The following is a 26,812-nucleotide window of genomic DNA, read 5'->3' as shown; positions in this document are numbered from 1 at the left end:
CTTTTCCCCCTTTTTTCTCCCTATTATCTCTGTGGAAAATTACACTTATGCAGGGAAAAATGGCTTTTCCCCCCCAGCCTTTTCCCTTTTTTTCCCCCACATCATCACACTTATTTACCAGGATTCCAAAGCCCCTTTTGCATCCTGCCAAGCTGAATATTTCCAGCCAAGTCTGCAACTAATTGAGCTATTACCCAAAAAAGAAAAAAAAAAAAAAAAAAAAAAAAGCCTCCTTTGGGGCTGCTCCGAAGCCATTACCTCACCTTGGACTAAAAAAAAAACAACAAAAAATGAGTAAAAATAATTTCAAGCCTATGGAAAAAGAGGGGAGAGGATGCTGGGATGGGGGGGGGGGGGGATTTGCAGCTGAATAGGGAGGAGGGGGAAAAAATGGAGCCAAAAATGGCATTTGAGGGAGCAGGTGGGGAGGAAAAAGGCAGCAGGTTCCAGGTAGTGGGAAAATGGGAAATAAGAGGAAATATTTGGGTGTAAAAGTTGCACATTTTGATAAAAAATGCAGGTGGGTTTCAGTTTGGATTTCTTTTTCCCATGGAAAATGGCCAAAAATAGTTGCAGGAGGGGGGGAAAAGGGTAAATGAAAAAGGAAAATAAAAAGCATGAAATGTTATGTTTAAAAAGCAGCAAAAAAATGGGAAATAAGAGGAAATATTTGGGTGTAAAAGTTGCACATTTTGATAAAAAATGCAGGTGGGTTTCGGTTTGGATTTCTTTTTCCCATGGAAAATGGCCAAAAATAGTTGCAGGAGGGGGGGGGGGGAAAGGGTAAATGAAAAAGGAAAATAAAAAGCACCAAAAAAAGTAAAGAAAAAATTATAATTATGATAATAGTTATGAAAACTGTTTAAAATTTGTTAAAATATGTTTCAGATGTGTTCAAAATGTGTTTATAAATATACTAGAAAACTAAAGTTTTAAAATGTTACAAATATATTCAAAGATATGAAAAGCAAAAACTGTTTTATAAATACATTAAAAATTTATTTAAAATGCAGAAAAATATAAAAAATACATTTGCAATTGCGTAAAAATGCAGAACGCTTTAAAGTGTAGAATATACAAAAAGAGATGCTAAAATGTCGAAAAAAAAATTAAATTATCTTCGAACTATCCTTAAAAATACATTCTAAATATAGAACATGCAAAAAATGAATAAAGGGCTTTAAAGATGCAAAAAATAAGAATTTTTTAGAAAGAAAGTAATAACAAAATATTAAAAATAGTAAAGAAATATCTAAAAATCCCTGAGTTTTTGCAGGGCTCCTGGGTAAAGCAGATATTTTTGAGATGGTGTTTGCTCAATGGTGCCTGAGCTGCGTGTGATATTTCTGGATTTGGGAATTACAAATTTCTGGTTCAGGGATGATATTTTTGGGGTTGGGAATTACAAATTTCTGGGGTTTAGGGATGATATTTTTGGGTTGGGAAATACAAATTTCTGGGGTTCAGGGATGATATTTTTGGGGTTGGGAATTACAAATTTCTGGTTCAGGGATGATATTTTTGTGTTGGGAATTACAAATTTCTGGGGTTCATGGATGATATTTTTGGGTTGGGAATTACAAATTCCTGGGTTTTAGGGATGATATTTTTGGGTTGGGAAATACAAATTTCTGGGGTTTAGGGATGATATATTTGGGTTGGGAATTACAAATTACTGGGGTTTAGGGATGACATTTTTGGGGTTGGGAATTACAAATTTCTGGGGTTCAGGGATGATATTTTTGGATTTGGGAATTACAAATTTCTGGGGTTCAGGGATGATATTTCTGGATTTGGGAATTACAAATTTCTGGTTCAGGGATGATATTTTTGTGTTGGGAATTACAAATTTCTGGGTTTTAGGGATGATATTTTTAGGGTTGGGAATTACAAATTTCTGGTTCAGGGATGATATTTTTGGATTTGGGAATTACAAATTTCTGGGGTTCAGGGATGATATTTCTGGGTTTGGGAATTACAAATTTCTGGGGTTCAGGGATGATATTTTTGGGTTGGGAAATACAAATTTCTGGGGTTTAGGGATGATATATTTGGGTTGGGAATTACAAATTACTGGGGTTTAGGGATGACATTTTTGGGGTTGGGAATTACAAATTTCTGGAGTTTAGGGATGATATTTTTGGGGTTGGGAATTACAAATTTCTGGGGTTCAGGGATGATATTTTTGGGGTTGGGAATTACAAATTTCTGGGTTTTAGGGATGATATTTTTGGGTTGGGAATTACAAATTTCTGGTTCAGGGATGATATTTTTGGGGTTGGGAATTACAAATTTCTGGGGTTCAGGGATGACATTTTTGGGTTGGGAATTACAAATTTCTGGTTCAGGGATGATATTTTTGGATTTGGGAATTACAAATTTCTGGGGTTTAGGGATGATATTTTTGGGTTTGGGAATTACAAATTTCTGGGCTTCAGGGATGATATTTTTGGGTTGGGAATTACAAATTTCTGGGGTTCAGGGATGATATTTTTGGGTTGGGAATTACAAATTTCTGGGGTTCAGGGATGATATTTTTGGGGTTGGGAATTACAAATTTCTGGGGTTCAGGGATGACATTTTTGGGTTGGGAATTACAAATTTCTGGGGTTCAGGGATGACATTTTTGGGGTTGGGAATTACAAATTTCTGGGGTTCAGGGATGACATTTTTGGGGTTGGGAATTACAAATTTCTGAGTTTTAGGGATGACATTTTTGGGTTGGGAATTACAAATTTCTGGTGTTCAGGGATGACATTTTTGGGTTGGGAATTACAAATTTCTGGCATTCAGGGATGATACTTCTGGGGTTTTTTCCTCTTTTGGAAGGAAATCCTCTCTTGGTGTTGGTGGCTGCTCCTGGGCTCTGGGGTTTAAACCACAGGTTGTGGCTCATACTGAAAAATCCCAATTTCCACCCAGTTTTTAACCTGTGACTTTAAAAAAACGGTTTTGTAATTAAAAAGATAGAACTATGTTCATGATTTTTAATTTTTGTCCCTCTTATAACCACCAAAAAAGCACTTTTTAGGGGGAGGAGGGAAGATACTTTTATCACTTTCTGTGTTGAAAATTATGAAAAATCAACTTCTCCATTCGATTTTTAATTTTCTTTTTCAAAATACATTAATAATTTATTTTTTTAATTATACATTTATTGGTCATTTTTGTCCCTGTTGTAACCATTTGGGGGGATGATGCTTTTTATCACTGAAATTTATGAAAAATTAACCCAATTTTTAATAACACTTTTTCTTAAATATATTTTTAGAATAAATGAATAAATAAATAAATAAATAAATAAATTCATCCCCCTTCCTCCCTTTTTTACTCCTCTTGTGACCACCTAAGAAACATTTTTTTGGTAGGGCAAAGCTGCTTTCACCACTTTTGATGCTAAAAATACCCATTTTTAAAAAAAAACTCTTTTTGCCAATGAAGTGGCTGAATATTCTTCCTCAGCTTTTGGTTTTCATTCATTACAGGAAACTGATTCCAATGCAGACTTTAATTTTCAACAGGTGGACAACTCAAGGCGCGAGACCATGCTTGGTGTAAAAGATGCTCCATGTTCCACTCCTTTAACAGATTCCAGGGATTAATTAAGTGTTTTTTCCTTCCAAAAGGCAGCTTTTCCCACCATTTCTGCTTCGTTTTTGCCTGTTTCTGATAGTGAGGGTGACAGCTTGCACAGCCTCTGCTGTAAAACATGAATGCAAAGCTCCCCAAATCCCTTTTTTCAGCACTCTTCTCCCCAAAGTGGTTCCCTTGATGAGGAGGAGCTCATTGTAGCTCTGATAATCAATAATTTTTCCATTTACCCAGTCCTCCTCATTTCTTCCCCACTTCTGGAGAGAAGAAATTTGTGTAATTTGCTTTTCCAATCCCTAGAAATCCCAAATTTTCAGGTGAAAAGTTCACAGCAGTCGCAGACGAGTCCAAAAAAAAAAAAAAAAATCAATTCTTAGCTGCAGCTTTTCCTCCAAACCCACTAAACGCTTGAGCAACCGCCTTGATAAGGTAAAAAAGGAAGGATTTGGTCAGCAATGCTCCCCAAAATTCAGTGTATTAAAACAGGGGGCAGATCAGGGGCAGGGAGGGAGAAGGGAGAGGCGATATCTCCAAAGGATGCCGTGGAAAATGTCGGCTATTTTAAAAGTCCCTTAAATTGCCCATTAGGACTCAAACGGTGCCGTGGCTCCCCGCTGTGTAAGCGAGAAAGGGGGAAAAAAAAATTTGGAAAAAAAAAAAATAATAAAAAGCCCTACTCAAGGCAGAGCAGCGAAGCGAGTAAATGATGACACAGAAGTTGGAGGAGCCATAAAACCCCACTGAGGTGTCGTTTGTGAGAAGTGACCTTTTCCCACCAAAGGAAATGAGGAGAAGGTGTAAAAGCCAATTCATTTATTTTAGCTTGCAGAGGACAGGCTTGGGGGCTTGAGTTTTTTGGTGGGTTTTGGTTTGGTTTGGTTTTTTGTTGGGAGGGGAGATTTTTCTGCTTTTGCAGAAAAAGAGGAAAAGCTTGAAATCTTTTGAGGAAAAGCTTGAAATCTTCCATATGAACACCAAAAAAAGCTGCTTTGAACGTGAAGCTGGCACAATACAGATCACCCCTGTTCAGTCATTGTAGCCGGAAAAGCAGAAATGTGATATAGATTTACCCCTAAAAAAATCTCAGGATGGGTTTCAAGGTGCAGGGCCATCTCCAAAATCCATCCTCAGCTCCCAAGTCCAGCCCACTAGGGCGACCCACAAGAGTTTCTCTTGGACAAACTCCTCTTCTTCTAGTAACTTGACTCCATAACGATGCTTGAAAAAGTTATTTGACTGCTTAGAGCACCACTAGAGGTGAAATCTTTTTCTCTCCCCTGCCACAGGTTATTAAAAAATGCCACTGAAATAAATCAAAGGCCCTTCCTATGACTAAACCTGTCCTGGTTTAGTCAAATGTTTCATTTTCCCAGCTAATTAACCTGCTGGTTACAATCATGCCACCATGTCAGCTTTCCAAGAAGACACAAAGACTCCAAAACCACAGAATGACAGAATTCACAGAATGACCAGGTTGGAAGAGACCTCCAAGATCATCGAGTCCAAACTGTTCCCTGACACCTCAACTGAACCCTGGCACCCAGTGCCACATCCAGGCTTGTTTAAACACACCCAGGGATGGTGACTCCACCACCTCCCCAGGCAGAACATTCCAGAACTTTATCACCCTTTCTGCAAAAAGCCTCTTCCAAATATCAACCTAAATTTCCCCTGGCACAGCTTAAGATATAAAACAAAATGGGGAAAAACCCATAGTTTTACCCAAAATCTTTCCACCTTGCAGACTGACAGAAGAGGTTTTAATTCTGCCAGTCTCTGAGATGAATGCTCTGGGGTGAAATGTTTTGTAATGGCCATTATTCAGGAAATCAAGGCAATTAATGCTGGAGCTGGGGGTCCTGAGGGGTCTGGAGGACACTCACCTGTGGGGTGTCTTGGTAGGGAGGAGGAGGCACTGTCTGGGTGGCCATCATGGTCAGAGCTGGTGCAGGGGAGACATGGTGCATCCTGCTTGGGAGTCACATCGAGAACCTGTGGGCAGGAGAACAGAGCTGCTGGATTACCAGGGATCTCCCCCCCTGGAAAAATCCCACAGAAAGAGAAGGAAAAATAAAAGACAGAGAGGAGAGCTGACATTCCTCACGCTGCGCTCTGCCACACAGTCCCTGGAAGAAACTCAAGGTGGTTTGATGAGCCTTATTGTGATTTGATGATTTTTTGAGATTTGTGATTTTGGATAAGCAGTGCATTGGGGGGGAAGAGAAGCAGGTCACTGGCAGGGAGATCTTCATTGGAGATGATGGTGCCATCAGTAAATGCTGGCAAAAATCAGATCTTTTCTCCCCTGTGAACTCTGGCAGACATTTTCTTTCCACCCCTCATGCCTAACCACGTTCCCTAAATGGGGATTTCCATCCCCTTTCCAGCCATTCCTCTCTTCTGGAAGCAGAAAGACAAACCATACATGCAAACCTTGCCATTTTTTTTACGTTATACACTAAACCCTCCCAAAATGATGTGTCTCTTTGCCTTTGGTCACCACAGAGTCACATCCTCGTGCTCAGTTCAGAAGGGACATTTGAGAACCCAATGTGGAGATTCACCAACATATTTAATATATTAATTTATTATTTTATTTAACATATTCCTATGCTGTGCTGTCCAACCCCTCTGTCTCCTGTGTTGAGGTGACTGACCCCATGGCGACTGAATGCACAGAAATGTGGAAACTCTTGTTTGATTTGAACCAGGGAGCAAACCTGGATTTTGCACACCCCATAAACTGAGGAGATGGTCCTCACACAGCCTCCAACCCCTCTGGAAGCTGCTGCTTTCTCCAAAATGCAGTTATCTGGGAGGAAAACAGACCAATTTTTTTGCATCTTCAAGTTCAAAGGAGATCGAGAAAAAAGAGGGGCACCAGGAAGGAACAAATTTGTAGTGGAGCACTTGGCTGGGAAAAGTCCCCAGCAAATAGACCTGGTGGTAGATGTGACCCAAAAGCAATTCTTGGCCCTGAAAATACCTCCTCTCCCACTATTTCACTGCAACTGTGTGGTTGCTTTAGAAAGAAAAGCCAATAATCTTGCCTGAATTCTTAACAAAACTCTTCCCTGTCCTCTCTGTGGCTCGGAGCTCTGGTTTGGACCAACTCACAAAGTTACCCAAAAAAATCTTCCTGGGTCCTCCTTTCTTCTTGCAATGCCTCCTTTCTGTAAGAGAGGACACCTCCCCAAGGAGGTGCTTTCCTCTTGGCTTCTCATCTGGAGAAAAGCCATGGCACCATCCCACGAGGAAATGCAGAAAGTTATGAAAGTCCCCTGATATTGTGAGGGAATGCAGCCAAAAAAACACTGTCAGCACTTCTTTCACCACGAAATGGTGACAGGCAGGCAGGTGGAAGGAAGAGGAATAGAGGCACTGATGAGCTCAGCCAAAACTGAGGCACATTTGGGAATCTTTGTGAAAAATTTGGTCCTCCCTATTTGGGGGAAGAGGTGCAATATTCTGATCTTCTCCAGGCTTCAGGCTTTGCCAGGAACTAAGCTCACAAATGCTCCACATCCAAATGGAAAGCCAAGTGCAAGGGATGAGAGTCAACAACTCTTCTTTATTTTGCATGAATAAATGAGGTTATTCTTTCTTATACTTTGCACAAATATGGATAACCCATGAATTGAATACTAAGAAATCACACCCAAAATCCTGTGCATTGTGAAGGTAGATCAGGGTTCTTGCACGACACGGACCTCTAGCAGTGAGGATATTGCATTTATGGGATTAAAATGATGCTTTTCATCTTTTTCCTCCCAACAGCTAAATAGCAGGAGGCAAAATTATCAGCTCCTGAGTGAACTCACAGCTTAAAACCTTTGATGTCCAATGTCAAAACTCAGCTCGCAGCTGCGGGCACACAAATATCCGTGTCCTCGGGGGGCAACACCCAGGGAAAAACCTCCCCACCAGAAACAGTTTCAGCTGGGGAAAAGCAGAATTTAGCACTGTGACAGTCTGGACATCTGTGTGGGAAGCTAAAAAAAAAAAAAAAAAAAAAGAAAAAAAGACATTGCTATTTTAGGAAAAATACCCTGCTTGGCATCTATTGTTCCTGCCAAGAGCAACCCTACAACCAGCACGTGGAGATCTGCTGTGGGGTGTGAGCTTTTTGGGTGAGTCTATTCCCAGAAGGTGGCAGCCCAGAGCCCAATTTAATTGCTGAATTATATCTAAACTGCTCAAATCAAGCTGTTCATTGAGGTTTATGGGTGCTGATTTGTTTGGAGACTAGGACTGACAACTAAGAAAAGGGATAAAAGTGGGAGACAGCTGTTGCCAATAGCAGTATATTTATTTATCCTGGGGAAAACAAATGCACTCAGGCACTGTAAATATCCAGGAAAGTGTCTGGTGCCCACAGGAGAAGCTGGACAGGTGTTTCACACGGGAGCCCCCAGCCACGAATCTCGGGATAACAGTGCAGAGCTGTCAGCCCCATGGATTTATCAGCAGCCAGCACAGGGAAGGGTTGAAAGCTGCCATTACATGCATTAACCCTTTCTTATTTTCTCTATTTTTGTTTTATACTTTAATCCCCTCTCTTTTCTTTCTTTCCCCCAATTCTTAAATTAATTTGTCTGCGTGAGCTGTTGACTGTGGGCATCCAGATACTGGAAGGAGCAGAGCATCACCAAACCCCTGCCAACTCCTCCCAGCCCACCTCAAGGAAATGTTCAGATCTTGGGTGAAGAGTGAATTCTGGGGATGTGGAGATCAAGGAGGGCAGGAATTGCAGCCAGCTCCTGGGGGATTTGCACAGAAGAAAGAAGTGGTGAGCAATAAAAACCCATAAAGGCTCTTTCCTTTCCGGAAGCAGCAGTACTTCTCTTTTTGGCAGTGACTTGAGATCAAAGTATCCTAAATTTCCTTATGAAATAAAATTATTTCAGCTATCACTGAAATGTTGCCATTACATTGGAAATGTATTTCCCAAAGAGCTTGTGCCTATCTAAAAGACTGTCAGATTTATAGGCTGGGGTTTTTTACCAGCAATATATTATACCCTTTTTCAAGTAAAAATAATTAAAGACTAAATTGAAAAGTTGCGTTGTTTTTTTTTCCATGATGCTTTAAAACACTTAAAATACCAAAGTATTGTCAGTGACCCACCACCCTCCAGGTGAACATGACCTCCTTGATTAACAAAACAGCCATAAACCCATATTAGAATGATTAGGGTTGGTCAGAATTTGGGCTGAATGAAAAAAAAAATTAAAATTCCCTTTCATGGACTCTACATCACTGTTTTCAAAGCAAAATGTTAATACTCAATCTGTAAAGCACAACTCTTGTTTCTGAGCCAATGGGAAAACGAGGATCACTTTTCCTAGCTCACTGAGAAGCTTCTGCCCCACAGCAACACATGCAATTGATAAGGGAGGATTCAACATGAAAAATCAGAAAACCAGCTTTTCAGGCTTTTCTTCTCCACCTGAAGCATCAAAATAATTAGAGATACTTGAGGATGATTTTTTTTTACCAGCCATGGAAGGTATTTTTCTGCATTAAGGGAAGATGGCCTTTTCTAAAGGGGATTTTTTGGAAGAGGGGATGCTGTGAGATTCTCAACGACGCCGTGTCAGTCACGCTCTCTCCACAGCAGCCTGCGAGTTCTTTATGTCACCATCTTCACAGAGGGCTTGTGCAGGCTGAAGTTCATGATTTATGCATTCAGCCAAGTTAAAATGAAGAAATACAGCAGAGGAGGGATGGAGAGGCTCCTCCAGAGGCCGATACATCTCACTCAGAGCCACCAGGACAGGCTCGCCCTCGGCGGGTGATGCCAACTCTTGATTGGCCATAACGCGAATCAAAAGTGACCCTCTCCTCTTGAATGTCTCATTTCTATCAACAAATCTCCACCTTTTTAGCCTGTTTATGACAAAAGTACCCTGAAAGATGAATAGCAGGTTTTCATGTCATTACAGGAAGTCTTTTATGCCACCCTAAGCTTGTTAAAAATAAATCAAGTGCTATTAAATGGTCAAAGCCAGAAAATAATCCAATTTTTCAAGACATTACCCATTCTTGGCCATTCCTTCACGTTCAAGGTTGCTTCCAAACAGGCTCATGTAATGCCTTTTCTGGGGAGATCAGGAACGTTTGTGCAAAGATACCACTGTGCCATCAAGTAATTTTAATTTTTTTTAAGAATATCTCATAGCCAAATTTCCTCAATCCAATCCCAGAAGGTTTTCTTGCACTGAGAGCATCTTTTGCTCTTGGCCAAGATGCTGGTTTTACTAAATGCTGACCTCCATACCCTCCCAGCATCCTGTTATTAGTTATTGCCTGGTAAAAAAAAGGAGAAATTGACTCTGTGTTTCTGCTACAAGCATGGGTTAAAGCAGATAGTGATTTGATATTTCTGTAGAACAAAGTCTAGACCAGAGCAAATACCTTTCCCATTTTTCTCCTAAAAAAGCAGTTGGTCAACAGATGAGGACTGGGATAAAAGGGAGAGGGAAATGCCATGTTGGACAAAGCCAATCAAACTCTTGTCAAAGACTGGTTTGGATTGGGCCCCTGAGCACCAGGAAAAGGAGCATTTATTTATTTAATATTTTAACCTAGGTATTTCATTTCTTTTGTTGCTTAATATTTACGCGTATTTATTTGTTCTTTGTATTTATTTAATTAATATTTCCCAATCCTCCTACCAGCTTCAGCTCCATAGAAAGGATGGAGCTGCTTCAGTGGATTTCTGATGAGAACAACAATTACTGCTAAATATTTCTCTCCTCTCCAAAGATACCCATCTCTGAAAGGCTCCAGGGATATCTCTGCAACATAAACATGAGAATAAAACCTGCAAGAGCCAGTCAGAGCTTTAGCAGACAAGGTTAATGTACCTTGAACAGCAGCATTAAACAACTTTGCTCATTTTTTTAAGTGGAGAGCTGAGATACCTACATACATTTTAAAGTGTTATTTTTATAGGGGAAGCCCATTAAAGCACCTTCCAAAACAAACTGGCACAGGGAAACATCAAAGAAGCTTCTTCAAAGTAACCTGAGAATACTTGAATTTTGTGCAACCCAGACCTCTGCCCAAGAAAAGTTCCCAGAAGAGCAAGTTGGGATTTTTTTTTTCAGCAAATCAAAAAGCTTTGAAGTGAAGTGTAGCTGAGGAACCCCCAAAATGTAGAAACCTCTTCTTGCTGGGCATGAAATGTCCAAAAAAAATTTCTGGTTGCCTTGTAAGAAATAGGGAGCAGATGAACGTTTTAACAGTTCTTCTCTGAGAACAATTAATGTCCAAAGTCTAAAGTCTTGCCCTATGCTTTCAAACCTTTGCTTGTGCTCTTCATTCTGCATCTCATGGACAGTGATGGGTCAGGAATCACTGAGCACACACATTTCCATCCTGCAAACACCAAATCTCAAACCCACACTGGCAATGAGAAGGTCACAGACTCACAGAATATTCTGAGCTGGAAAGGACCCACAAGGATCCTCGAGTCCAGCTCCCGTCGCTGCACAGCACCATCCCCAAGAGTCACACCACACGCCTGAGGGTATTGTCCAAATGCTTCTTGAGCTCTGCTAGCCTTGGGGCCATGCCCACTGCCCTGGGGAGCCTGTTCCTCTGCCCAAGCACCCTCTGGGAGAAGAACCTTTCTCTAATATCCAACCCAAGCCTCCTCTGACACAACTTCAGGCCGTTCCTTTGGGTCCTGCCACTGGGCACCACAGAGCAGCAATCAGTGTTTGCCCCTCCTCTCCCCCTCACAAGGAAGTTGTAGACTGTGATGAGTCTTCCCTCAATCTCCTCCAAGACCAAGTGCCCTCAGCTGCTCCTCCTTGAGCTTCCCCTCAAGACCCTTCACCATCTTCCTTGCCCTCCTTGGATGCTCTCTAATAGTCCAAAGTTGTCCTCATGCTGTGGTGCCCAAAACTGCCCAAGGACTCCAGGTGAGGCCACCCCAGTGCAGAGCAGAGAAGGACAAAGCCCTCCCTCACCCAGCTGGTGGTGCTGGGCCTGAACCCCCCCAGGACAAGGATGTCCCTCCTGGCTGCCAGGGCACTGCTGACTCAAATTCAACCTTCCATTGGCCAGGACCCCCAGGTCCCTTTCCGCAGAGGTGCTCTCCAGCATCTCATTCCTTGGTCCATCTGTACTTCCAGGATTTCCCCTTCCCAGGTGCAGAATCCAACACTTTCCCTTGCTGAACTCCATGGTGATGGCCCAGTCCTCTAATTTGTCAAGGTCTCTCTGCAGGGCCTCCCTGCCTTCCAGGGAGTCAGCAGATCATCCCAGTTTTGTATAGTCTGCAAACTTGCTTAACATCCCTTCCAGTCCTGCATCCAATTCACGTTGAGGTGCACGGGGTGGAGGATGGAGCCCTGCAGGACCCCACTAGTGACAGGCTGCAGGTCTGATGTCACCCAGTCACTGTAACCCTTCGTGTCCCACCCGTGAGCCAGCAGCTCCCACGTGGGGACCCAGCCGTGGACATGTTGTGCAGAGGATGCTGTGACAGATGGTATGGAAGGCTCCATCCCCAAGGTCCCTGCCAGGTTAAAAAGAGCTTCTCCGAGGACAACAAAGGCGATGGCAAAAAATTTGATGAGTTTTGGAGACATGAGCTGGAAGAAGAGGTTTAAGTGTGGGTCTGAGGTGAACAAGGTCATGGAAAACTGTAATATTTGTGAATTTCAAACTTCTGTCCCAAGACCAAAGGTGACATCAGCACTGTTGCTTAAGGATGGGTAGCTGAGAAGAAACACTCAAAAACTGTCTTGCTCTGCAAAAATTAAACCATTATTCAAGTTTTTCCATTCCAAATTGACACCTTCAGTCCTTCACCAACATCCTGGTTTCAACCAGGACAGAGTGAATTTTTATAATGGCTTGAAGGGGGGCTTGATCAGACCCTAATATAATTTGATATCATATTATTATTATTGTTGTTGTTGTTGTTGTTGTATATTTGATACCATTGCCAGGGGCAGGGGAAAGGGACTCTCCCTCTTCTGAGAAGAAGGGAATTCATTCTCCTGGAGCAAGCATGGAGGCTAGATCAGTGGGGTAATGCTGGTCCTGACCACAGGGAGCTCTTTGGGGGCATGGCTGTGGTAGGGTAAAGCCCCGTGCTCTCTTTTGTGCCCTTTTGTCATTTGTATTGCTGCTGTTACCAGTTCATTTTCTTATCTCATTGCTGTTTCCAGTAAATTGTTCTTATGCCAGCCCATCTTTGCCTTTTGTGCCTCCAATCTTTCCTCTACTGGGGGGCAGGAGAAGGGAAGCCAGTGAGCTGCATGGAGTTTTGGAATGGGCACGAACTTGGGGAATACTGTTATTAAATAACAACCAATTTCTCTGCCACTGCAAATACCACAAAGTGCAAAACAGACCAGTGCCAGTGCAATGCCTGCAACCTCAACACTGCCAACAATTCTGGCAGACATGCCACCACAAACCAAGGAGTTTTTGTAAATGTTGCTGCACTCCATAAACGCCCCATAATCAATACTGCAATTTTCCATATTTTTAGATGCAGTTTCAATTTAATGCCCTCCTGGGGTGTTTGTTTTGCAACTCAAATCTCACAGGTTTTATGCAAATCTCCCAAAACCTCCATGAGCAGCACCAGGTAAACACAGACAGATACCTGCTTTTTGGTGGACTTGCTAAAAACAGCAGAGTGAACCCAACTGCAGGAACACAGGTGAGGTGTGAGTGCAGCATGCAAAGACTTCCCTGAGTGGGAAAGTCAGGAAATAGCAATACCACAGTGCACCAAATAAAATCCTCCCTTAAATCTGCCTCATTTCTTGCTATATCCTGCTATCATGCTTGGAAATGTGGGAGGGGGAAAAACCCCCAATGGAGGCAGATAAATCAGAGTTCTTGACTCGCTGAGCTTTCATTTCACGTCCCTCTTTTGCAGTTCTCTGGCTCGTCCCACTCTTACCTAACCCCCGAATTTCCTATGTAAAATGTAAAACTCATATGAAAAATGACTCTGCTGACCAGAAAACAAAAATAAGGTTTTCCTTGAGGCATGTCAGGCTTTCTGGCACCTACAGGGAATTGTCCCTATCCAAACCCTGAGCCAAGGCACTAAAGATTGAGATGGGAACACTTGATTAATCACCACAATTGAAACATTTTTCATTTGCCCACTTGAAAGCAATTTTTTTGGCCATATTTCCAGCCTCGATGATGAAAGAGAAGTTTGAAATATGACATGGTGATTTATAGGGAGTTACAGTGGGTTTCAAACTCCTTTAGTAATGCTTAACAAGACTGTCATTTCCATTTACTCCAAATGGGAGTAAATCTCAGCCTGGTCTGAACTCAACACGATGAAGAAATTGGGATCAAAAAAGGACTGGAAAGTGCTCACGGTGTGAGACACATATGCTAAATTTTTTTTCACAACTTTTTTTGCACAGTGGCAAAAGGTATGGCCTGGCCTCAGAGGTGCATCTTGTGGTCATAGGAGCTTCAGGAGGAGGAAAGCTGAAAGAGTTTGGTGCCTGGAAACTGCGGGGACTAACACACAGTGGAGAAAGCCAAGGGAAACCAAGTTGTTTCTCAGAAGCCTTCAGGTAATTTCTACCATTAACCACTTAGAGTGATGCCAGCCCAGCGTTCCCGAAGGTAATTAAATGGACACCCACCACCATCACATCTTTCTGTGCCTTTCAAGGAAGGTGTCTGGACCCTGTTGACACAATTTGCTGAGCAGTTTGGGTTTGGTCTCCTTGCTGGAGATGTTTCCAGGCCAGGTTGCACGTTGTGTCCTCCACAGACACAGCTCCTCCAAAGAGAAAAACCCAATGCACACAAAATACATGGCAGGGCACCGAGTGCTTTTGATGCCTTGAGATTTTAGTCTTTGTATTTTCCAAATCCTGTGCTGCATTAGTGCACAGCTCTAAACTCCATATGAAGTGTCAGCTCCTGTCTTCACATCTTGGTCAGACAAAACAATTCCTCTGGGCCTGGAACCCAAGGACACCCCACAGCCTCAGACCCAGAAAATGATAAACAAAAGGGAATTGTGGGGGAGCAAACTGGGGGAATGTGGCTTCATTTCCTGAAGCTGTAATTGGAGAATTAACCCCTGATATGTAAATGGACCAAACTTAAATCTGCCTGAAAAACTCGTGAGCACTGTCCATCCTGGGTGTAGCCTCTGGGAGGCTCTGACTGCCCAAGGTGTAGCTGTTAAAGCCTTTAATAAATTCCTACTTTATTCTCTTAACCTTGTCTTAGCCTCTGTTCTAGGCAGCCACACCAAGGCATCACTTTCACTCACTTTGAAATACAGATTGGAAGGAGAGCATCAAGCATGGAGGATCCCCCCAAAAAGCAGTCATTGTGGTGACCCCAATCCCCCCCACACTCACCAGAAAAGTAATTTTAACATGGACCCAACCTGTACCTTTATCAGAATGGGGTAGAATCAGGCTAAGGAGGTATTCATCACTTCCTTCATCGTGTGTTTTTCGTTTTGGCTGAAGCAGGGTCACCAGCAAGAATCAAAGGGCAGCCTAGGGGAAAGAATCCTCCCCCTACTGGTTCTCCCTACTAAAAGTGGACTGCCAGATGAGGCAAGACTCAAAAGAAAAGACTCAGAGAAAAGATGCTCTGCTGGGCCTTGGACCAAATGAAGGGTTTGGGTTTTTCTTTGAGAAGCCCCCACCTAAATATAACCAGTTTAAAGTGAAACCAGGCACTTTTGCAGAATATTTACGCAAATTGAAGGGGCAAGTCCCATTTTCAGTGACCAAATATCTCTCTTTGCTCCTACAGGAGGGAAGTTGCAGCCAACAGGGTTTTATTTTCTGTGTCACCTGCCGGGTGCCCTGGTTTTGGCACAGATCAAGCACATTTGTCACTCTGTCAAGCCCTAATTTTAGTGATCGGGGTTGACTAAAGCACTGTGAAAGCCTTGGTTTCATGTATATCTTATTTTAAGCTCTGAATTTCATTTATTTTTAGTTGGTGACCATTTCTTTGCACCCTACTGCCGTCTGTGCCAAAATTTTGCAGTGATAACAACCTATATTTCAGCGTATTTTCACAAAAATATATCTGTGTTTTCCTCCAGGTTGCTTATGCCTTGTAGGGCTCTCAACAATATGTTATCTACACTTGAGCTTTAAAACAAGACTCCCTGCACAGACTGATTTCTTTTTAAAAAAAAAAGTGTAATTCTGCTCTGAAATACTCACTACATTTAGGGAAGGGTTGGTACAATTTAAATTACATCAACAGAAAACAGCAGAAATTCCTCCAAATAAAGCCACACCAAGGTCATGACTCACCACATCCCGCTCAATTAATGTACATAATTACACAATTAACACATATAATTGCTTAAATAATATAAAGCAAAGCAGCCTTACTGTTAGGAGGTGCTCAGGGAGCCACTGCCCTGGAAGTGTCTTCCCACTGCCCCGAAAACTGGGTAGGGATCACAACCTGGGAAAGCAAAAATGAAATATGATGTGAATATTGAGAGAAATTATAAAATAAGAAAGTGAAATATTAAGCAGAGGATGAAGGTCAGCACTAGAAAAGGTATTCTGGCAGTGTCAGTGAAGCCATGGATGGCAAGTTGCTCTTAATGCTTTTTTTCTGGAGGATGATGGAGCAAATAGGAGAAATCAAGGGAAACGTAGGTGGGAATATCCCCTGGAGATGAAAGCAGGACTGATGTCTGAGCTAGGTCAGGGGTTTTCCCCATCGGGTTTGAACATCTCAAAAAAAGGACAAAAACCAAATCAGATTTTTAGAGGTCGAACCGAGATATGTCCAGACAATGAAGGAGTGCTTCTCGTTGGTCTGTGCACAGAGGATGGAGGTGAAGCTGTCCTGTCCTGTCCTTTTCCACTCCTGGTGGGTGCTGAAAGCTCCTCACGGGATCACACTGAGGGTTACTGCTACAATCCAGGTCTGAAAAGGAGAAAAAGAGGAAAAAAGGAATGAAACAGCACTGATGTTGGCTGTGCCCCCATTTCATGCTGGTAGTTGGCATTTCCCTGGTTAATTATAATATTTCCTTGAGTGTAAATGTGTTTTTATACTTGGTCTCAGACAGAGTGAACTGGGAAACAGCCACTACCTCCAAAATGGGGGAGCTCCCAGACACTACTGAATAAGGAAAAGTCCACCCATATGCTAGGGGTGATTTTGCAGCTGCCAAGAATCTGGCCTTCATGGGATTGGGGTTTCTAGGCCCATCTCAGCAGTTTCAGAGGAAAAACGAAGGTGGGCTGAGCAAGGACCAGCATAGCCACTGACACAGGGGTGTTTTGTGTTTGACTGCAAAAAAAAAAAAGGAATAAAAGAGATAAAATTCACCAGATCTCTCCATATATAACACCTCTAGTGAGCCCCTCAGACCTTCAATATCCATCTGATGAATGTCCCTCCATATACATCACCTCCAGATATTACCTCTGTGTCTATAAACATCACCTGAGATCTCCAATATATGTCTGATGCATCTACCTTGATATATATCTCCTGGTAAAGAGCTCCTCAGATCTCCAGTGTAAATCCCTTATATTATATATATATATATATAGTCCAATATATGTCCCTTGATACACACTGCCTCTGCCAAGCTCCTCTCAGCCTGCCCCTGATGCATCACCCTGACAGAAACCCGCCCTCGACAGCTCCTCAGCAAAGCACGGCTGACATGAACATCTCTGATAAACAGCACCTGGCTGGAGCTCCTCAAATCTCCCTTGCACATCCAACACATCCAGCATGGCACACATCATCTCCAGGGAGCTCCTCGGAGCTCTGATAGATGTGCCACCTCCAGAGAGCCCCTCAGATTTCAATATTCATCCAAAACACCCACCCTGATACACATAACCCGTTCAGAGCTCCTCAGATTGCTGACAAATGTCTAATACAGACAGATGCATGCACACCTCCACGTTCTGAACTGCTGATTTGAATGTACATCTGATATATGCCACCACCACCTCCAAAGAGCTCCTCAGCTGCCCAAAATACACCTGAGACACCTCCAACATGCACAGAACCTCCAAAGAGCTCCTCAGCTGCCCAAAATACACCTGAGATATCTCCTAACATACACAGAACCTCCAAAAATCTCCTCAGCTGCCCAAAATACACCTGAGATACCCCTCAACATGCACAGAACCTCCTAAGAGCTCCTCAGATACCCAAAATACACCTGAGATACCCCTCAACATGCACAGAACCTCCTAAGAGCTCCTCAGATACCCAAAATACACCTGAGATACCCCTCAACATGCACAGAACCTCCTAAGAGCTCCTCAGATACCCAAAATACACCTGAGATACCTCCCAACATGCACAGAACCTCCAAAGAGCTCCTCAGATACCCAAAATACACCTGAGATACCTCCCAACATGCACAGAACCTCCTAAGAGCTCCTCAGATACCCAAAATACACCTGAGACACCTCCAACATGCACAGAACCACCAAAAAGCTCCTCAGCTGCCCAAAATACACCTGAGATACCTCCCAACATGCACAGAACCTCTGGACAGCTCCTCAGCTGCCCAAAATACACCTGAGATACCTCCCAACATGCACAGAACCTGCAAAAAGCTCCTCAGATACCCAAAATACACCTGAGATACCTCCCAACATGCACAGAACCTCCTAAGAGCTCCTCAGATACCCAAAATACACCTGAGATACCTCCCAACATGCACAGAACCTCCAAAGAGCTCCTCAGATACCCAAAATACACCTGAGATATCTCCCAACATGCACAGAACCTCTGGACAGCTCCTCAGCTGCCCACCACGCACCCCAGGGCAGCATCTCTGCTGCACATCACCAGCAGAGAGCCATGTCTCATGTGTTGAGGCCAGACAGGAGATCCATGAGAACTGTTTCCCCTGGTTTTAATTCCATCCCAAACCCCTGGCAATAACAACAGGTGCAGTTTTGTGCCTTCAGGGCAGGTGTCCATCATCTCCCCCAGGAACATGGGTCCAAAGGAGTTACATGGGGAAGCTTGCATTTCTGGAAAGCTGGCCTGTGGTCACTGCCCAAGGAGAGATCTGGAAACAACTGGGTCATTTCAGGGCAAAACACAGCAGAAACCTCCAAACGTGGAAAATTTGGTGGAAGACACAAACGGTCAAGGTGCCTCTTGACTTCTCATGCCAGTGTAGGTCCTGCCAAGTGATGTAGGGACCTAATCTGCTCAGAAGGGCCCGAGTCCAAAACTCTTCCACCACATCAGCAGGTGAAATATTAAGATTATTTATGGTCAAGAATTAATGTTCATGCCTTGGAGGAGCATGAATGAGCTGATGCCAAATACAGAGACTTGATTTTCATTTGATTTGTCCTGACATCACGATGGAAAAGCTCATGCTTTGCACCAGACCTTCATCCTATAAAGACTTTTTTCTATCCCACAGGAAAGATTTTTGTCATCTGGGCTTGCTGTGTGAACAAAACATGAGGGCTGGTGGGAAAGGAGCAGAAATAAGGCTCTGTCAGTATTAAAAGAGCTCTGACAGACTGGTAGAATGATTTTCATCCTTGCAGGTGGCCAGGCCTGAGGCCTTGGGTGCTGCATGCATTTAGGACAAAACCATTGTGCAACTTCTGCAGAAATTATGCCATTTTTGTCCCCATCACGAGGAACACAAAGAGCCAACCCCACCAGGGACATCTCCCTGAACACCCTTGCAGTAAGAGAGAAGTCTTTTTGAGCTGGCACGCACTTTTAGCAACTTCAAAAGGCATCCTTTGAAGTTTAGCAAAGGCCTTTGAAGTCCTCCTGGTGCGAAAGGGAATGGAGGAGATGCCTCCTTCAAGATGCTCCACCACAGGCAATGCAAGGCAGCAAGATCCATGGTGTCCCAGGCTCATGGTTGTATTCAGCAGCTGCCCCAGGGTCATAAATGAGACACCATTTCTGACAAGTCATCAATCCCCCACAAATGCCCTAAATCCTGATTTGCTGGCCTGAATAGCATCCAACAGCAGAGATGGGAGCCCAGTATCCTGGGACAGCAGCCTCTACCCCGGCTGCAAAAAGCCAAGGGCATCCCTGCTAACAAGTTTTAATGAAGTGTAAGGGAATGCTAATAAAGCTAGCATTTAGCAAAAGAATATTCAGGATTTTTGTGAAAAGTGTAGGATTTTAAAGCAAGAAGGTTTTTCCCAGCATGTCACTTTGTTTCTTCCAATGTGAGCAGGCCGTGGTGCTTCCAGCCTCATCGTGTCAATGCTGTTTAATTGTGACTATCATGTTTTAATAAATTTAATGCCAGCTCTGCTGATTTAGAAGGAAACCACAAATGGTGAAATCCCCAGTAATGCTGGGTTTTGTTGAAGTATTTTTATACACCACACTGTGCCCAGCAGCAAGCTCTACTGGCCCCAAACTCCACACCCATGGGGACAACCAAAGAAACCCTGTATGTGTGAAAAGCAGTACAAATGCAGAAATCAAAGCTCAAGTTTCAGTTAACCCTTTAAGGAGCTCCAAGGGATGATCATGACTCTCCAAATACCTTGGCAGCACCTGCTGCCATCTGCCAAGAGGAGTTTTGTGATAAAAACCTCTGGTGTGTTGGGCTTTTCCCCACACACTGCAATTTCTGTAGCATCTCCAGCCTCTGGATAAGGGCCGGGGTCAGGTTTTGGGGCAAAGAAGAATATAATATTTTCATTTCAGAAGTTAAATTGGTGATGCACAAACCCCACCCTTTCTCAGAGAGAGTGAAAGATTTGAGACATGCCCAAATATTTTTGCATTTCTGCAAAAGCAAAGCTGCTTTGAGGAAAAACGCGGCTGGGAGAGACATATCTGTTGGCAAAGCCCTGCTGCAGGGGCTCACATTAATCCAAACGGGGCATGTAAAGAAATATTGGACATCCCCACCCCAGACATGTGCATGTGAACACATCTGGATCCAGGGAACAAAAGCAGCCTCTCTCCACTGTGCTGATAAATAATGGAGAGGCAAAGTGCCCTGCAGAAGCAGCACCATACTGTTCGGCCTCGGGCGAGACGGAGGAAAATTCGGTACCCATGAGGTCTGGAACAGTGGGATTAATAACACATCAATTTTAATGCAGGGTGGCTTGTGCGTTTCTTTCCCTTTCCCTTTTTTTTTTTTTTTTTCCCTGCTTCACAAACAGCAAAGTGAATGTTTGAGCATCTCAGTGGGGGGTTAATGAGGACTCTGATTAGTTATTCAGATTTGCCGATGCTGCCTACATCCATCCTCGGATGGGGGAGTAGCAGGAAAGGGTTTGCAGAAAAAGCTCTTAAAGATGACCTGCTTGGCTTTCACAGCTCAGGGGGATGGAGGCTTTGGGGGGCTCACATTACTGGGGTCCTCAACCCCAAAATCCTAGTGCCAGCTTTGAGATGGAAAAGTTTATTTTCCCATCATTTGTAGGGGATGCTAAAAGCTGCTGCACGTTCAGCCATGCCAAGTCCTGTAAACTTTCTGAGGAAAACATTTGGATTTGTGGGATTTTTTTCACTTGAGAAAAAAAAAAATTCTTGGGTGCCCTTAATAAAATTTGTGTGCAGTTCTGGTCAGAAGTATAAGACCAAAAACGATGGATGGACAGGTGCAAGGACACATGGATTCATGGATGCAAAGATGCATGGATGAACACACATGGTGAAAAGACACATGGATACATGGAGACAAGGCTGGAAGAAAGGATGGATCACCCCATAAGCCACCACTGGGCTGCAAAAATGCAACAACTGCTGCAGTATTTCCTACAGCATCCCATAAAAGTCTAACAGTGGTTTATGTCCTTGCGAAAAAGCAATGAGCTCACCTCCCTGCTCCTTGACCCAGGGATATTTTAAGCAGGATGAGCTCACATCAGTATTTTAAGAAGGTTGAACTCCTGTAATTCAGGGGTTTCTTTCCAGATTTAGGCTTTTGCTCTTCACCTGCATCAAAAATCAAAAGGGAACCTAAGAAAATAAGTGGCAGGTGTCCAAAATGATGCTACAAAAGGCCTGAAGGATGGAGCCAGGAAGGTGTTTCATGGCATTGCAAAGGGGCCAATAAAAAAAAAATCAGGCAATATTTTAGGACTCACTTTAGGATCTGTTATTTCTTTGTGAAGAAGAAATATTTGAAGGATGAGCAGGAGGGTGAAGGCACTGTCTCAGTGGTAAATTCATCCCAACAATGAATGTCAGCACTGGATTTCTTTGTGGGTCTAGAGACCCAGCTGGGTATTGCTTTGAGTATCACTCAACCTAGCATCCAACAGGCGTTTTGAGGACCTAAACTCTCTGGTATTTGTGTCATTTCCCACAACACCTGCCAGGGTCTAAGGGGAAAGACAAACTAGTTATCCTTCGGATTTCACATTGAGGCACTCCATGCCAAACAGGCTCTTTTCCCAAGGACTGCCTCCATATGCTTTGTCTGGGTTTTAAACGGTGTGTTAATTGTTCTGAATTAACAGCTCCAGCTGGAGAAGCAAACAAGCAATTTGCAACCTTAAGATAACACCCAACTTATCTCAAGTGATTTAAATTGGGATTTTTATTTTTTTTTTTGGTTGGTTTGGGGGAGGTGGGGTTAGTGGGTTTTTTGGGGTTTTGAGTTTGGTTTTTTTGAGGGGATATAATGCTTTTCTGGTTGTGAATGTTGTCCAGAGCCTGGCTAAAATCACTTAGTGCACCCAATCCAGGAGTGGCCATTGGCACATGGTCACAGGAGGAGATGGGATTGTAGAACAAAGAGAAAAGATGAAAAATCTCTGCATTTCACTTTGCTTTAGAGACAGGAAAGCTCTAATATATCCTCATCACTTCTGGCAAACCACTGTGTGCAGAACAGCTAAGGATTATTTTCTCTCCAACACCTTTTATTTTCTATTACATAGAATCAGGGAACCCCAGAATGGTTTGGGTTGGAAGGGACCTTAAAACTCATCTTGTTCCAACTCCCTGTCACAGACAGGGACACCTTCCACTACCCCAGGTTGGTCTAAATCCCCATCCAGCCTGGCCTTGGACATTTCCAGGGATGGGACAACCTGTGCCAGGGCCTCACCATCCTCACAGGGAAGAATTTCCATTTACAGCTTGTTTCACAATATTCAGGCTCTCAAAAAAAAAAAAAAAACCCCAACAGCAAACTTTCAAGCTTTATCCCTTTGCCCTCTTTCATCTTTTTCCCTCTTGGCTTTTTTTTTTTTTTTCATTTGCTGCTATATAGAGAAAGGGAGAAGGAAAGACCATGATGGTTATTTGTATACAAGACTAGATCTTCATTTTTTTTAAAAATTGTCATTTCAGCAATTTAAATCCTTTCTAATCTCACTCAGGATGTGGCATTCAAGGAGGAAAGTCCACCCCTCTCTCCCCACCCTTCTATGCCTGGTTTTAAGAGGAGTCAACGGTGCTGGCAGACGCCACAAGAAAAGATTTCTATGATTATGACCAAGTGTCTGTTGCCAGACTGAGTGGAAACTCCTCTTGCTACTTGTGCTGGTTCCAGCCAGGAGAGGGTTAATTTCTGCAGTAGCTGGGAGGGGGCATGGCCAGGACCTGGTTATTCTATACCACTTCACATCATTTTTGGGGGGAGGGGCAGGAAAGGGACTCCCTTCCCAGCCGGAGCAGCTCTAGCTTCAGGTGAGCATTTTTGTATGTGAATCACTCTCTTTTGGTTCCATTTTGTTATTAGTATTGTTGCTCTTACTGTTTGTTTTCTCATTCCAGTAAATTGTTCTTATCTCAACCCATCATTTTGATGATGATCTTTTCCTTTTATGCCTTTAATTCTCCAGAAGGAGAGGGGAGGGGAAAGGGGATCCAGTGAGTGGCAGCAGGGTTTGCAAAGTCTCAGTAGAAGCACTAAATTGGGGTGACCATTCCTAAATCATGGCTCTACCCCAGCCAAGACTGAGCTGGGAGTCAATGTCCATCAACCCCCAAAAGGTTTCCAAGATTGGGTCCTATCAGATGACTGGGGTTGTGATGGGGTCATGGTCTTCTGCTGAAGTTGGAACACTTTGTCTCCATTTTGTCTCCTTTTCCCAGAGGAAAAAAGGTCTAACTGTGCCCTGAAGACACGAAGAAGGGACATTACAATGCAACGATGGATGCATCCTTCTCCAACAATGGGAGGCACCTCCAAAACACAGACCCAGCTCTGGGGCTGTGGGACTCATTGCAGCCTCGGATGCCCAGATCCCCAGTGCCAAGCTGTGCTACCTGACGACCTCCTGGCACACGGATAAAGTAACAGGAGAAGCGATAAATCACTTTGGCACCTTCCCTGGGCATGGCAGCCCTTGATAAAAAACCAAAACTCAGGGGAGGGAGTCTGACACCACACTATTCCCAGTGCATTCTGTTGAGCAGATTAATCCTTCTTGATGGAGAATTACAATTAGGGCTTCGTCTTAAGGAGATATCAGCAATCAGATATCTTATCAAATGCCACCTCAATTATTCAAATAATCCCTGGCTCTTAGATTTGGGTGCTGTTTAGGGAAAGCAGTCCGATTAATGTGCTGACACTTCCCCATCACGTCCGACATCCTCAACTTCATGTCTGATTACAGAATTTGCATTCAATTTAATTTTTTCCATCTGGAGTAAATGAATAATCCGAGTACCTACCCCAGCCTTAATTACATTTGTTAAATTAAAAACCTGGGATGTGAGAAATTTAAATGCATGTAGCTCCATGGCCAGACAAACCTGCATGTTCAACCTGCCGCAGCCCTGCCAGCTCCTGCTCCAATTTCTCTTCCTTCCCCACAGCCAGGCATCAAGGAAATTACAACTAGAAAACAAAAATTCTTTCTAAACGATGAAACAATAGATGATCTTTTGACATTTCCAGCGCTGTTTGCTAGGGAATGAGATAAAATGTAATAAATTCATATACTTCTGTGTGTTTCTTGGCTCCAGCAGCTAAAATTTCCATCTCTTTATGCAGGAGTCCTGGGGAGCAGAAATCCTTGATAATGCCAAACAATTCGACACTTTATTTTCTCTTTACTCCACACCATGCAAAACACAGGCTTCAAGCTGCCAGCTGCTGGGAGTGAAACCAGATGCCACATCCCTTTTCCATATGGAAACAGAAATCGCCCCGTCTGGGGGGCCCGTGTGCTCCCCTCAGTCCCAGCCCTCCGTGACCCCAGGGCTGCTACTGACACACAGCAAAGGCTCCCTCCAACTGCAAAAAAAACCCCACTATTTCAATGGTGCAATTGTCATTTTCTACACTCAGCCTGGCTCAGGCCAGATTCTGGTACCATCGCAGCCAGAGGACACCAAAAAAGATTCACCCCACGCCACTGCATTTCCTAATTTTAAAATAAAGAAGTAAACAAGAGAGGTGTGAGTAAAACTACTGAACTTGATAAATGTTTCAAAGTAAACTTGCTGAGTTTCCCTTCTTTTGGAGATGATGAAACTTAAAAGGATGGAATTAATAAGTGGACACAAAGTGGTGATAAGAAAAGTGTCCAAATAATTAAAGAATAATTAAACATTAAATGGAAGTTAAAGCATTACTAGCTCAGACCATTTCAGGAGGAATACTTCACAGGTTAATTGGAAATGGGAAATGTCAAACAAATAAATTTGGATGTTGATCTAGATGTCAGCAGCAATGAAAACGTCAAGGAAAGTCTTTTCTCAACACTCACAAAGACTGAAATAAATAACTTACATGTGAGTGAGTGCAATGACAGCAATCCCCCAGTTTGAGGCTTGTGAGACCAGTAATAAAATATGGTTAAAAATATTCAGGGAGAGCCACACTCGGGTAAAGTGAGACAGGTGAGAGCAGAATCAAAAGTAGTTTTCCCTTTCCTCCCAGCATGCTTGCGGCTCACACAACACTTCTGCACTCCCAGGAAGCTGGATTTGACTCCCCAGCCCAAAAAAATCCCTCCAGATGGGTGTGACAGAGCATCCCCCCGGCACAGTGGCCATCAGATCTGGCCATCAGAGCAGGCAACTGAGATGCAGTCTAATGGACCTGCGGTTCCTCGTCCTTCCTGACTTTCTTCTGCTTTGTTTGGAGTTAACAGTTATAGTTCCGGAGAAGAAAACATCATGTTTTAGCAATGAGGTCCCCAGGGAGGCTGTTTAAAAATTAATTAGTGCCATGCAACGTATTAGCAATGAACAGTAATTTTAGCTTTTGTACCTACTTTGTTGCCTTCTACATGGTTGTTATTCCAGCTTTTCCATGGTCCTCCCAGCCAACCAGGACCTACACAGAGCACACCAAGGGAATTATTGGCTGTGTCTCCTGGAAATACCCAATTCAACAGCAAACACACACCCCAACGTGATCTCTAAATAAATTAGGGCCATATTTGCTGAGCTGGCTGGAAGGTTGGGAGCCTGCTCTGCTCACAGAGGTGCCCATCATCCCAAAACAGCAGCTGTCCCAGGTATGAGCCTGTCCACGGGTAGACCCTGAGCAACGTGGGTGTTGTGGTGTGGAGGAGGCTGTGGGTTGTGGCTTCAGCCAGGATGGAGGACAGAGGTCCTCCCTCCATGGACAGACATGGGTGGAGACCACCCCGAGCTGACGATGGAGAACCTTCAAGGATGGAGGTCTGCCTACCCCAGATGTAGCTGCCAGCCCCAAAGTTGAAGATTTTCCTCCAAACCCAAGGAAGAAGATCCTCATATCACAAAAAATGGAGATACGCTGCCAACTCTGAAGGTGAAGATGCTCAGGGATGAAGCTCCACAAAACACAAGGAAGAATCCACCTAACCCCAAGGCTGGGAACTCCCCCAACCACAAGGAAAAGGATCTCCCAACCCTGCAGATGGAGATCTCCAAAACCCAAGGATGGAGACTCACTAACTTCAAGGATCGCGCTCCTAACCCTGAGAATGGGGATCCACCAACCCTGACGATGTGGAGTCTCAACACCCAAGGACTCTCATAACCCTGAGGACAGAGATTCTGCAGACTCTGAGGATGGGGATCCCCCCACCCAAGAATGGAGAGAGAAATCCCCTCCAAGACAAAGACCCCCAAACCTAAGGATGCAAACCCCATCTCCCCCAATCCCATGGAGGGCAATCACCCCCTGAGACATCAGGCTGAAATCTTCACCCCACACTGCATGGAGCAGAACCTGGGGTCATCACCCTGGTCTGGTAATGGCCAGCTCCCAAAGTGCAACCCCAAACGAGCCACCACTGTGCTCCTTTTGGCAGTGAGCGAGGCA

At 43.6% G+C, this 26,812-nt stretch overlaps 1 protein-coding gene across 4 annotated transcripts in view; it reads right to left on the bottom strand.

Annotated features, from left to right (window-relative positions):
* The window catches only part of PKNOX2 (PBX/knotted 1 homeobox 2), a 92,309-nt gene that overhangs the window by 23,285 nt on the left and 42,212 nt on the right, over nt 1-26,812 (bottom strand). The window contains exons 2-7 of one of the 4 annotated variants that reach the window (XM_068172027.1): nt 25,769-25,834; nt 24,304-24,388; nt 21,454-21,525; nt 16,371-16,521; nt 15,972-16,047; nt 5,475-5,583 (exon numbers count right to left, since the gene is read on the bottom strand). In XM_068172027.1, coding sequence (XP_068028128.1) covers nt 5,475-5,558 — 84 coding nt within the window. In that variant the 5' untranslated portion in view covers nt 5,559-5,583; nt 15,972-16,047; nt 16,371-16,521; ... (1 more) ...; nt 24,304-24,388; nt 25,769-25,834. The remainder of the gene's footprint in view (nt 1-5,474; nt 5,584-15,971; nt 16,048-16,370; nt 16,522-21,453; nt 21,526-24,303; nt 24,389-25,768; nt 25,835-26,812) is intronic. The other 3 variants (XM_068172028.1, XM_068172025.1, XM_068172026.1) reach the window with 3 other exon arrangements.

Source organism: Anomalospiza imberbis, chromosome 24, assembly GCF_031753505.1.
Source record: "Anomalospiza imberbis isolate Cuckoo-Finch-1a 21T00152 chromosome 24, ASM3175350v1, whole genome shotgun sequence".
Lineage (NCBI taxonomy): Eukaryota > Metazoa > Chordata > Aves > Passeriformes > Viduidae > Anomalospiza > Anomalospiza imberbis.
Note: the sequence above shows the minus strand (reverse complement) of the source record. Positions and strands in the feature narration are given on the sequence as shown.